At 35.7% G+C, this 14,632-nt stretch overlaps 1 protein-coding gene across 1 annotated transcript; it reads right to left on the minus strand.

Annotated features, from left to right (window-relative positions):
• Positions 1-1,831: 1,831 nt before the first annotated feature.
• CGA (glycoprotein hormones, alpha polypeptide) lies at positions 1,832-14,220 on the minus strand. The gene is made up of 4 exons (XM_045543980.1): positions 14,102-14,220; positions 3,792-3,898; positions 2,573-2,757; positions 1,832-2,162 (listed from the first exon to the last, which is right to left on the minus strand). Exons 2-4 carry the CDS (start codon positions 3,889-3,891, stop codon positions 2,085-2,087), a joined length of 363 nt encoding a protein of 120 aa, XP_045399936.1. The 5' UTR covers positions 3,892-3,898; positions 14,102-14,220; the 3' UTR covers positions 1,832-2,084.
• Positions 14,221-14,632: the final 412 nt, after the last annotated feature.

The raw sequence follows: 14,632 nt of genomic DNA on the forward strand, positions 1-14,632 counted from the left end.
TTTCCTCGAACTAGAATGCACCCTTCCTCCATCTATCTACCTATTTTCTAGACCCAATTCAAGGACCACCCTGCCCTGTGAAGCTCTCCATAACAAACCCCAACAGGCCAAGCTAGCCATCTCTCCCTTTATGCCACTGAAGTCCACACCACTCCCATAGCGTACATTTCACTGGGTTGTAACTTGTTGTTTATGCTGCTCTTCCCCATTGGACTGTGAATTTCTTTCAGGCAATGTCTGTGTCTTATTTATCTTGGCCCCTCTGGAACCAGCAACAGGCCTGGCACATAGTAAGACAGGAGGTCAGTATGGCTAAGACATTTCACCCTGGTGCTCGTCAGAGTTGATTTGGCTGATCTGGGTGGACAAGGGGATGTCCCTTCCCTCTTTCATTACTTCTTAACTGTCCCTGCCATTCCCTCTGTCAAACAGGATGATCCTAGATGAATAAGAACACTCCAGTCAAAAGTGTGTCAGTAGCTTTCCCCTCTGGTGAGCCTTCAAACAAGCTCTCAAGACCTGACACATAGTAGGCTCTCAATGAATATCTGCTAAATTTTTGAATGAACCGATGGTCAGCACCATTGTTCTCTGATTTAGTTGTGTTACATTTTCTCAGTCTTATCTTCCAAAGAGTCCTGATATCTGAATCCTCATGATCTAACAAAATATCAACACTTACTAGCCATTCAATAAATGTACAATAAATACATGAATGAAGACATGAACTAATCTCTTCACGTATATTTTCATGTTTCTTAAAAAGTACATGTACCCATTTTACCTTATCACTCCAACACCTGCTGTGTTTACCAGCCTGCTAAGGAACTGGCTTGTCACTCAGAAATGGAATCTTGACAAATGAGTGATAATCAAAATTTCTTTTTAGAATTTGTGGTCACTTATTTGTGACCAGTGTGATTTTGTTTTAAATTTCAGGCTTGTGTTTTAAAATTTCAAGTTCCTTTAGAAGTATGACTTTTGGGTAACTTTGATCTCCATCATGGCTAAAATAAATTAAATGGGTATAAGCCATTGTCCTCAAAGTAAAGGCCACCTCAGTTTCTAAATACAAACGCTCAATAAATGTGACATTGAAGCACGGCACTAATCTTAAGCGTTTTGATAGAACAAAGTGAAGATGCTGGGTACTCCACCTTGACTACAGTGAGTGCTCAATGAATATTTTGCTCATCACTTATTCATTCTTATCCAGATCTGAGTGTAGAATATAAGATCTGATATTTCTGGAATTTCAGACCAATGCCCAACTTAGTTGAGGGCAATGATGTCCTGTCACCATTAAGTTACAGCCTGGCTGCCAGAGACTAATAAGATGCATTTTTTTGGCTAGGCATAAGTAGATAAACTTCAGGCTGGGAAGGCTTTTGTCTTTCCCAAATTCTAGAGCAGTGTTCTCCATTTTACTTTTTCTGATTGCACACTTCTACTAGTAAAAATTTTCGGATCAAACACCCCTAATAGATACATAATTATTTATTTATAAACTATATACATGTATTACCATATTAATGTATCTGTGCTTCCATAAAATCCATCAAAATGGAAATTTAAAGAAGTGATATAAAAATGAATAAAAATAGAAGTCCTCATATTTTCTTCTCTCATTCCAATAAATTGTCTTATAACTAGCCCACTGACTGAAAGGACTCGCAGCTTGCTTCTAGAAGGCTGGGTGAGAAGGTTCTTCAATGTCAGGTCACTAAGTACATGTGGCCCAAACTCACCCATTGGCTCACTCCCTTCCATTAATTCTATCAGAAGCAATTGGCTTTACTTGTAAGAAAGAAAAGATAATTCAATGATAGAATGATGATTTAAAAGGCTTTATTTGCAGTGGAACCAGCTAAATGCTGTATTTCATTCCAAATGAAAAGCGATAGACTGCTGATTGCACTGTAGGATAAGGAAAAAGGCAATAAAGCTGCAGTATGTCTTTGAAGCATGTCAAATGGTATGGTAAAGAAAAGGAGGGTTTTATCTCTCAAGGCCATAAACACCGAACAACTTAATTTTCTATTCCAGGAAATCAGCAGTCATCAACATGGTACTTTGCAAAATATTTAAGATTTGTGATAATAACAAGTACTGCAGTGGCACTCCGTGTGGTTCTCCACTTTGGCGTTTCCCATTACTGTGGCCTAAAGGGGAAGAAAAAAACTAGATGATAGATAGATAAAATTGAAAAAAATGTTAAATAAAATTATCTGTAGTCAGCTGAACTAAATATATGCATGCTACATTTGCACAGTCTCCCATTTAGGGGATGTTTTTACTGTAAAAGATTAGGTTTGCCTGTGTAAGTATGTTATACTTACTCCCAACCTGCCTCGTGTCACCTCCACCCCATTCTCTTCATTCTGAATAAATCCAGCCTGTACCCACAAGACAGCTGACTCTTTTAATTAAAGGATACAAATGCAACCCCTGACTGTATAAATGCCCAACAAAGGATGGCATTAGACACCTTTGGCATTAAATCCCATGGATGTGCTCTGTGAACCTTTCCCCGTCTAGGCTTACAAAGCTTTCAGGCTCTTCAAGTTCTTACCTTGGTAAATGCTTTGGCCACACAGCATGTGGCCTCTGAGGTGATGTTTTTTGGAACCAACATTGTCTTCTTGGACCTTGCTGGGGTGGGATATGCTCTGGAGAAGCAGCAGCCCATGCACTGATAAATTGGGGCACCCAGCTTGGAGAAGTATTTATTTTCCTTGAGCTTGCATTCTGGGCAACCTATCAGGAAAAAAAAAAAAGACAAAGAGTAAAATAATCCAAAACGGGTTTGAAAAGAAACTATGAATTTTTCCCTATTATGGGATGGTAAATATTCCTTTTCCATTGAAAATGAAAGGGAAATAAATAAATACTTTCTGGCTATATGTTAATCCTCATATATAAATAATATCTATTTGTACTGATTACAGTTTTTTATGGGAAAATAATTTTTACAGACATGTATAGGAAATTTCAGTTGTTGTAGTTTCTCTTTCTTTAAGTATAGATTTGCTATTCCAATGCTAATAGTATGCCTAGAGGGAACACAAAACTTGACAGATGAAAACATCATGTTCATCTGAGAAGAAAATTTTGCCCAGAGGCAAAATATTTTTCTCTTTAGAGTCTGCTGTTTTTTCCCCACAGAAACTCCAAATATTGATGGAAAAAAAATATGTCAGAATTAAGAAAGCTTGTTGAGTGACAAGAGCCTGATATTAGATCAGGCATCTGCACTTGGGACCTGGGATTAAAATATTACCACTTATCTAGAGAAAAACCATAACCAATAGTAGCTCACAATTTCAAAGCAGATGGAATTACATCAGCCACTCTATGAGATTTTCAAACAATACAGCAAAACAAATTTACTGCATAAAATGGTTTTGTTTTTCTCACTTGTTAACTGATGTGAAAATTCATCTACAAAGGCAATGTTCAAATCTTCTGGGAGAAATGTAAAAATAAAACTGAGCTAACTGAATAAGGAGAGTTTCCTCTTGGAAAACTCAGATAAAGAATAATAACGAATCTACTTCAAATGAAAATGTATAGGCTGCAGTATAAATGGATGTGTAAGGTATCATTTTTGCTGTACATTTTCTGAACCTAATTTAATTTTATGTTCACAATCTCCAAGTGCCAAGATAGGAATTCAGCAGCAAAGATTTATCACATTTGAAAAGAGTGGAGATGTAATTAATGGAGTTATTGATGTATATCTAGAAATGTATGTTGTCCTTCATACTTCAGTCCCAAGCCTGGGCACATACCCTGCATTGTAAACTCTCCATCGGGAAAGGAATGGAGAATATGCAGAAACACAGACAGTGTGGCTAGAATGACAGCTGCATATTTTCTGTAGTAATCCATGGCTCTCCTGGAAAACAGATATGGCAAAAAAAAAAAAAATTAATCTGAGATTGGCTTACCAATCATAACAACAACCAATAGTTTTAACATTACTACTTATAATAGTCATCAGTGTCTTGACCTCTGTATTTTAGCAGCTCCCAACATATTCTAAAATCATGTAAATAGCAAAAACAAGCATTCCTTAGGAAAGAGATATGGAATTGAATCTTCCCCTGTTAGGAAACCTCAATGTCCTTATTTGTAAAACATGGAACTTAAACTAGATAATATCTAAGGATATATATATATATGAATATTTATATATATGATATATAAAATATAGAATCATTTGAGGCAAAATAAACACATGATAAGTATTCAACATCATCACCCATTCAGGAAATGCTAATTAAAATCACAATGAGATGTTACACACCTATAAGAATGACTAAAATAAAAAATAACAGAAAATGCTGGCATAGGATGAAGAAAAACAGAATAACTCAGACATTGTTGGTGGGAATATAAAATGGTACAGCCACTCTGGAAAATAGTTTAGCAGTTTCTGATAAAACTAAACATATACTTACCATATAACCCAGCATTCTAAGTTGCACTCTAAGGCATTTATCTCAGAGAAAAGAAAACGATGTTTAAACAAATTTATATATGAATGTTCGCAGCAAGTTTATTTACAATAGCTAAAAATGGAAACAACCCAAGTGTCCTTCAGCAAGTGAATGATCATAGAACGGTACATCCATACCATGGAATACTATGCAGCAACAAAAAAGGAACACACTATTGCTACACATGGCAACTTGTATGTATCCCAAGGGAATTATGCTGAGTGAAGTTTGCATACCATATGATTCCATTATATAACACTGTCAAAATAACAAGACTGTATAGATAGAGAATAGATTAGCAGTTTCAAGGAGTTAGCATTGGAAAGGAAGTTGATAAGAATGAGTGTGGCTATACTGGGGATCAGAAGGGAGATTTGTGATGATGGAACAGTTCTGTATCTTGATTATGGTATATTCCAGTTATCTACACCAGATAAAATTGCATAGAACTACACACACACACTAGTGTTATGTGTGTGTGTGAAATCTGAAAAAGCTCTGTGGGTTGTATTAATAGCAATATCAATTTTCTGGTTTTTACATTGTACTATAATTAGGCAAGATAATTACCTTTGGGGGGAACTGGATAATGGATATTCAGGACTTCTCTGTACATTTTTTGTAACTTCCTGTAAATCTATAATTATTCAAAGTAAAGTTTTTAAACGACAATTCATAATGGGGTTTAAAATTACATGTGAGTCAAAACTTGCGGTTATTCTTCATGTACACTGACATAATAACACCATGGTTTTGCAAGATGTTTATAGCAACCCACACGTTTTCAGAATAATTTGTCCAACAGCAGAACTCAGCTTATGATATAGGTTGAGTATCCCTAATCTGAAGATTTGAAATCTAAAATGCTCCAAAATCTGAAATTTTTTGAGCATCGAGGACATGATACCACAAGTGGAAAATTCCACACATAAATACTTAACATGCACTTTGTTTCATGCACAAAATTATTAAAAATATTGTACAAAATTACCTTCAGGCTATGTGTACAAGGTATATATAAAACATAAATGAATCTCATGCTTAGACATGAGCCCTATCCCCAAGATACCTCATTATGTATGTGTGAATATTCCAAAATCTGAAAAAATTCAAAATCTGAAACATGATTGGTCCCCAAGCATTTCTGATAAGGAATACTTAATCTGTATAGAAATACAGACAGTGTAAGTATAGAGGCTAAACCATATGTATGTCATCATTCCTACTTTATCATATATTTATACATAAGTAATTATGGGTTGTATTTATCCTCATACATAATTAACACTAAATAAACATTGTTCTAAGTCAGTGATTCTCAAAATGTGATCTGGGGGACCCCAAACAGGTTCGGTGGGTCTGTTAGGTAAAATTGATTTACATAATAATATGAAAATGTTTTTTGCCATTTTTCCCCTCTTCTTCTTTTTACGTGTTCAGAGAAATTTTCTAGAGGCTACGTGACATGTGATATCTCAGTAGATCAAATAAAGAAGCACATGAGAATCTAGCTGTGTTCTATTAGGCCAGACATTAAAAAGATTTGCAAAAAGGTAAAACAATGCTACTCTTCTCACTAATTTTTTTTTTGTTTTGGAAATTGTCATTTTTAAAATAAATATATGCTATTTGTATTAACATATGATGGATTTTTTTAAATGAATAAATATCTTAAAACTTTTTCTAATATAATTTCTAAACCATTAAATATTGACATAATCTTATAAATAAAAGCCCTTTAGGCTTTTAGTAATTTTTAAGAGTGTAAACGGGTTCTGAGACCAAAAACTTTAAGAAACACTGCCCTAAGTGATATATAAAGCCATAAGGAAATTTTTAGAATTAAAACTGGTTTCCTTTTTAAACTAGTATCATTTCTGTGCTTTAATATTGCAGCTCATATATTATGAAAATTCAGCCATTATGCAGTGAACAATTATACCAGAATTAATTCAGAGAGAAACATTTATAACAAGATTGCAGAATGTGAAAGTAGGAAGTCAGTGCACATTTTAGAATTTGCTTTATAATAAAGTAAAAAGAAGATTGAAAAAGTGAAACCAAAATCACCATTGCTATAGCTTCAAATAACAGAAACTGTTATCTTTCCTTGTCTCTTTTAAAAAGAGATGACATTAACCAAGCAGGAAGGGATTAACCTGCAAATTATAGGTGTTTTTGAAAGTATTTTAATAAATCTTTTTATCATCCTAATCACCTTCAGGTTTTTGTTGTTGTTGTTGTTGTTGTTTGTTTTTTCTGAGGCAGAGTCTCATTTTGTTGCCTAGGCTAGAGTGCCGTGGCATCAGCCTAGATCACAGCAACCTCAAACTCCTGGGCTTAAGCAATCATTCTGCCTCAGCCTCCTGAGTAGCTGGGACAACAGGCATCCACCACCATGCCCGGCTAATTTTTTCTGTATATTTTTAGTTGTTCAGCTAATTTCTTCCTATTTTTAGTAGAGATGGGGTCTTGCTCTTGCTCAGGCTGGTCTTGAACTCCTGACCTCAAGCAATCCTCCTGCCTAAGCCTCCCAGAGTGCTAGGATTACAGGAGTGAGCCACTGCACCCGGCCCCACCTTCAGGTTTTTGTGTTTTAGAATTTAGAAGAAAAGAATGAAGAACCAGGGCAAAAAATTTACATTCAGCTAAGATTTAAACTATTTTGCAAAAAGGCTCACTCTAAAGTTAGATTTACTAATCTCATACTCTTTTGATGTTCCAAGTGAGTATTTTCCAAACAACATAGGTCCTGTACATCTAACCCCAGACTAATAAGTCTGAGAAAATCTGTGTTTTCTCAACTTGTCCTGGAAGGCCTTTTTCTCTTCTCAGTTCATCCACCTCAGAGTCCTGTGAGGAGCTGCCCAACTTCCAGCTTTGCTATGAGGGTTTCACTCAACCCTCAAGCCAGAATAAATAACTCTCCCCACTGCATTCATTTATCACTGGCTTATAATTCCCAGATGATGTCCCACAGCTGACCCAGTTTGTCGACATTATCTCTCCATCCGTGTTTGTGGATGTTATCTCTCCATCCATGTGAAAGCTTCTTAAAGGCAGAAACTATGTCTCTCTGATCAACCACCACCCTAGCACAAGGCCTTTCACAAAACACATGGTCAATACAATTGTGTTGAATTGGGATTTTAGAACACTAATAATATCAATCAAAAGTTGCTAACACAGAGTTGTCATTCACAATGAAGAACAAGACAACCCTTGAATGACAACTTAGCATAAATGTTCAGTAAAATAAAATATTTTTGGATAAAATCATTAGAGACAGTACGTTCTCACTTAGCTATGTAATTTGGGGCTGGCTAATATGAGAATCTGTAAGTGTTACATATGTCATAGGCAAGAGCCATTTTATGCTAAGATATAAAAGTCATAAGAATTCAAAAGAAACCATCAATAAAAAGCATATATAATAGCTCCAGTGTTTAAATTGGGTGTCTCTTAGTTCATATTAAACTACACATGTGTGCAAATTTAGATTCTCAAAATAATGTGACTCTGTGAGAAAAGATAGCATTCTTGAACGTGTAAAAGAATAATATTACCATAACTTACCATTTTTATTTAACATATGTTTGCACAATATTATTTATTGTGTTATATACAATTAATGTATTAAATGATGTATGAAATAGGTAAACACTCTACAAGTGTGCCATACGTCCATATATACATACACACACCAATGTGTATTTCAACACACCAAGTATCACACATACACACCCATCCCCATGAATACATTAAAGATTGTTCAAAGAAGGTTACAAGTGATTGAAACAATGTGACATCCTGCTCTTCACTTGCAAAGATGTTGCCATTGCTCCCCAAAGCCAAAGAGTGGTGAGGTTTGTGGTTTGTCTAATGGTGATGATAGCTGGGTGACTCATCTACCCTCTCCACTCCAGGAAACCCAAATGATTCATAGCACATTTTTGAGATGACTGGCTAGGATTAGAGGCATAACTGACTTCTAGATGTTTAACCTAAGGGTTCACTGCCTTAGCTTCATCTAATCCAGCTAACTACCAAGAGGAAAAGCAGGCTGCCTACAGTGAATGATATCAATAAAAGGGAGCCTTGAATTTTCAGCACATTGGCTAGCATGAGATAGGTATTCAACAATTATTTATCAAACAGAGGATAGGCCTGTAAGTGTAGCATCTTGCCAGCTCCTGAGACAACAGCAATAGTTTAGCTTTGATGAAAGATTTGAAGGTGGAAAGTCTCAAAGGAAAGTATAATGTTTAGATTCCAACTCTCCAACTTCCACAGAGCAGTCACATGAGCTTCTCTGCGAGTTCACCTCCACCTTCTGCCCAGTGACCACCTCTGTCTCCAGGTGGACGGATGCAAAGAGCCTAGGGTTTATGGTCAGGAAAATCAGCTTGGAGTGAGCCTGGCTACTAGTTTTCTGTGCTCATGTGCCCTAGTTTCAGGAAGTGGGTTTTATCTCATTCTTGTAACATTCTGAACCCCAAGTGTGCTTCACACACCCAACCTCAATAATCCTCCAGGTTCCCAGTTCTTCTCAATAGATGCTCAAATATTGCTACCAGGCACTAGAGTGAACTTGAGACCTATGAACACATTCACTAATGGGTTTTCTGCAAAGGTGGTGACAAGAAATGGCTGAAAGATTGGAGAGAAGAGGAGAGACTAGTTAATATCCCCACAATCTGCCTCATTTATTCTTTGACACAAATAATTAATATCTATATTATAAAAAAGATGAGGTTAGATAATTTTACAGGAGTTCTGACATTATAAGATGCAAATTTTAAGGTCCAAATTGGATGTCTGGAAGACTTAAAGACTTTGAATAAGTACCTGTTATACACCAGGTACTGTGCCAAGTATGGGTGATTACAAATATAAGTTTCCCGCCATCTGAGGAGCTCATAGCACAATGAGCTATAACTACGAGTTGAAGTAATAACAGCTGCATAAAAGTATTTGTAGACATTGAGACATGTGGTAGGCTGGGGACAAGACAATGGACAGAGGAAAAACTAATGAGAATAAAGAACGTGTACTTGATGGAAAAAGAAACATGAGAGTAGTAATAATATAGTTTGCTTTGATATTCATGCAGGATCTTCATGTATTCAGTAGTCCACATAATTTTCCCCAGAGGTAGAAATGGCAAATAGAGGATCCCCAAAGTGTCCCAGTCTCCAGGGGAAAATAAGGCCAAGAAATGTCACATCATTTGGTGGCAGTATTTAGGACAAATTTCTGTTTATCAGTCACTTAACTATTTTGTGCTTCACAAAAGTTTAAAACGGAGCACACTTGTTTCCAGATGAAATGGAGAGAAAAGAAATAAAGTGAGGGGGCATAGATAAGAGAAACACACAGCACAGATAATAAAGCCCTATAAAAATAGGGGTTTCCATGAAGAATAGAACAAAGGATGACCTTTGAAATATTTATTTTAAAAACAAAGAAAAAGAGGAGGCAGGATTGAGAAGAACGTTGAAGTGCTTATAGAATTATAAAAATGATTTCAATTCCTTTATGTCCATTCTTATAACAGTCGTATTTTGAGAGTTTCTTTTCTTAATTGACTACATTTAAAGGGCTTACAATAAGATGAACATATCCTATTTCAATTGTTATTTAAATATGTTTTACAATGCTACCATAATTATATAATTAAAATCTTGCTTTTTTCCATTACCCTTCTGGTTTTTCTAGCACATCAGCATTTTTTAAGTTATCTGCATACTAAATCTATATCGCAAAAAAGTTAATGAGAAATTTTGATAGGATAAATGCTATGCACCATAAAATATTGTTTTAAATGAGAATCTTAAATGTTTGTTGTTTAAAAATACCCAATTTTTAAGATCAACATCATCATAGTAATAAATGCTATTAGGAATAAAACAAGGGATAGTGTCAATTTATCACTCAGAAAAGTAAAAGATTCAAAGGCCAGAAAATTTTATATGCTGTGTTATTATTATAATATAGCAATGTTTCTTGTAACTTTTTAAAATGTATGCATTATATTTTATTATGTTCATTTGAGCCATTTTCATACACTCTTTTGACACACCAAATATCATTCCCATTTAAAGGCACTAAAGCATAAAAACATATTTCATTTGCCAGAAGTCCTTCAATAATAGGATAGACAAGACTGGATTATTGATTTATCAATCCTGGCACCTTGCTTTAAAAGGATTTTTTCTGTGATAAAAACAGAACAGAGGAGCTGCAAAGAGAAACCCCCTTGTTGTTCATTGCCCCTAAGCTTTTACTGCTAGACAGGTTGTACTTTCCAAAGATGAGCACAAAAATATCTCTCAGCCTACATGTCTTTGTTGTGTGACCTTGCCACTCCCACATCAAACAGTGGTATATCTATCTTTGTTCCTCATTTGGTCTAAGTGGGCCCTATGACTGCTTAGACCAGGAATATAACAGGAGTGACACTAGGCAAGTTGTAGGTATATCCCTTAACTGACCTGACAGCTCCTTCCTGTCTCTTAGAAACCAAGTACCACGTAAGAAATGCTGCAACGTTGAGACCACCATAGGATAAGAAGGCCAAGCCATACGGAGAGACCCTGGAAGGTAATCTGTTACATGGAGAGGGAGAAAAAGGCCAAGAAGTGATGAGGCACCAGGCATGTGAGAGAAGCAGGCTTCCTAGAAGACCAGGCCAGTTGAGCCTTCAGATGACAGAAGCCCCAGCCACTACCCGACTGCACCGTGTGATAAACCCAAGTCTAAAACTGCCCACTGAGCCCCTTCCACCAAAAGAACTTTGAGAGATAATAATAATTTGTTGTTTTACCCACTAAGTTTTCAAAGTTCAGTGCACAGCAACAAATAACTGGAACTGCTTTCTCTTATAACAAAAATTTCTCCAAAGTCTGAGATATGGGGCCACATCTTGCCTCTCTACTTTCTCCCTATACTTTTCCTCTGTGCATGTGACGGGTGGGAGGGGGAGGAATTGTTTATATAACACATATTCAGTTAATATATTAGGGGAAATGTAATAAAGCATGAAAAAAATTGAAGTTATCATTCTACACAGTATCTGTAATACCGGATTTGTTAACAATAATACCTTATGTTTTTAAACAATAACACCTATCATTAATTGAGCCCTTGTGTGTACCAGACATTCTTTTGGGTTGGGCACCTTGAACACACAAATGCATTCAATAGTTGTGACAACCCTGTGTGGTATCCTTCTCATTTTTATAGACAAAGAAATTCTGGAGATGAAGGTCATGTAATTAGTTACTTATTGGCAGAACCAAGATTTTAAAATGTCTCTTTACAATTCCAAACTCCAAGCTCTGAAGCACACTTCACTCTACTGCCTTCAAATCTTTATATTTTACAATGAGCTTCTTAAATTATTTTTTTAAGATGGCATATCTCTAAATAAGATGCTGAATGTTTCTTAGAGCAACATTATTACATGCCAGCATAATATAACTGGCCGATGTATTTTTAGTTTTACATATTTATTTGACTTTGCCTTTTTCAAAAGTGCTTTAAGAAAGCCATTCCATTTGGATAAAGAGGGATAGCTCAGGCATTGTACAACAGATCACGGTATGAGGACTGCTATCTGATTGGCAGGGAGCAGGAAAAAGGCGAGAAGCATTGGCTTTCACATACATTCACTTGTTTGATTCTCTTTATACCTATTTCACAGATTAGGAAACTATGTATGAGAGAATTAAAAAGATTTACCTAAGTCACTTAGTAGTGATCGAATCCTCAGATAGTGCTCTTCTGCTTGTACTACCCCCATAGCCTAGAAGTATACAGTTAATTCATATCCTCCTTTATGACTTTCATTCACACGTGGATCATGCTGTTACAGTTGTCTTTTCTAATTTATTAAATAATTCCTAATGTTGCCCTGGATTCTACCCCTAGTCCAGCCTAAGTACCCTACCTTAAACCTCAGAGTATTAAAGATGTTGGAGCATTTCTATATTATCTCTGAGTCTGATGAACCAAAGAATTACTAGATTACCTTGTGCAATTACATGGGACTGCTGTAATGTTACACACCAAAACTAGAATTTGCAAGGATCACAGGTTGATAGCAAGCTACTCTAAGATTCACAATCTGGGGAAAAGGAAGTTTGGTGCTATGGGTCATTGCTGTTCTCAATGGAAATATTGATTTATTCCTATAAATTTTCTCTTTGTGCAAGCAAATTACCTTGCTCTGCTTTTGAACAAGATGTACACTACCTTCTAACTTTGGCGTTTCTGTTTCCCAGCTCTTAGTTTGAGTTTTCATGTAAATTTGAGTCCAACATCAAAAAGAAATGTACACTGAAACTGAGAATCTGTTCTGGAACATAATCAGTTGCTTTTCTAACATTTTTTACATGCTACCTGTTTCAGCAGGAAACGGTAAGAAATATGACTCACTTAAAATTTCAACAACTCTATTACTGCAAAAAAAATAATAAACTTAAGAAAGTCAAAGTTGAAATTTAAATAAAAAGACATAAACCTTTCATAAGCGGTGACTAATCTTGCCTTTTTTAAATAATTCAAGATTGTAGCATAGTATTACATGCAATGTGGTTATCAATATTTTGAATAATTAAATTGGTGTTATCAAGTAATTATTTAAAAGATATCTTCAGAAACTTAAAAAGATTCTGCTTCTAATGTAAAATATCTTACCTTTGAGTGGAAAAAATATTATAGAACTTAGGAAACAAAAAATTCCTAAGGGGTTTAGATGGAGCTTCTGCATTGCTATGGGACACACATATTGTTAATATCAGCCCATAATTCTTCATATGTGCCCAAATCCTATTCCTCAACACTAATAAGGAGCAACAAAAGGGCACTTTCATTTTCTGGTCTCAATTTCCCAACCAGCCACCACTTCAACTAGTCTAATGCAAATATAACTAAGGGTAGCTGGAATAAGTTTCCAGAAACCCACTGGACTTAGGCAAGTGATTTATCATTGTAAAGTCATGAACAAATAGCTGGAGAAATACTACTAACTCTTATTTTTATAGCATGTTCTTAAAGAAGAAAATGGAAACAATGACATTCAAGAAATTCTGTGTTACTATTCAGTCTGCATGAGAACATCTATTCAAAAGATAATCAGAAGCTATGGTCACTCAGCTAAACAAGTGAGGCACTTTATCCCTGGCCAGCTTGTAGATATATCTATACATCATTTAAAACTGACAATAAAACAATATCAGCAACTCATATAATATCTATTTACCCTGTCTGGCTCCTGGAAGCTACTCAAAAGAATGCCTTTCAAATGACGTTCAACAATTCTTGAGGAAAATTTTTAAACACTGACAGGCACTCAAGCATCTCAGCAGGAGACATTCAGTTTCTGGCTTCTGTTAGATAACATCTTAGCCTATGATCACAGACCACAGTTTTGCAGACTTCCTCCCAATTCAATCATGAGTGCTGAAAAGGAATGAGTAAATGCCTGTCTAACTGTCTTCTTACTAAGGTTTATACATAGACTCTGGAAGCTTCCCTATATTCTCAAATATTTGACCCTGCAATGAAAATCCCAAAAATTATTTTATTCGTATTACCTTCCTCTGGACTTTTTGCCAAATGTGTTCAGGGCAGTTGATTGTAGATCTGAAGAGAGATTTTAGTTTTTGTCTTGTGATTTCTCAGTAACTACAGTTAGGAAAGTCCTCACCTGTCTTTTATACCAGCAGAGTAACAAAAACTACGTGTTCCCACCTGCATCTAAGCCCAGGGATCACCAGTAGATTCCATCCAATAATTGAAAGGCATATGGTGTCATTACTGTGACATCAGTTTGATCTTATCTTGTTTCAACCCTTAGATCATTTTTGTTTTGAGCCATTTTCAGGCGGTGCTGACCACAAGGTCAGCCTATGAAAAGAGAGTGCACTGTCATTTTCTACGTAATTCTATTAAGACTTACACATAACATCCTGAAAGTTGACACTTTCCTATAAACAAGACACATTTAATTAGCTAAGTACCTGATGTTTACTTAAAACAAGAGCTATGAATTTCAGATAATAAAGTATTTCCAGGCTTACAATATTATTCCAGCAGGAAACAGAAAAATAAAACACATGTCTATT

The sequence above is a fragment of the Lemur catta genome, chromosome 2 (assembly GCF_020740605.2).
Source record: "Lemur catta isolate mLemCat1 chromosome 2, mLemCat1.pri, whole genome shotgun sequence".
NCBI classification, from domain to species: Eukaryota; Metazoa; Chordata; class Mammalia; order Primates; family Lemuridae; genus Lemur; species Lemur catta.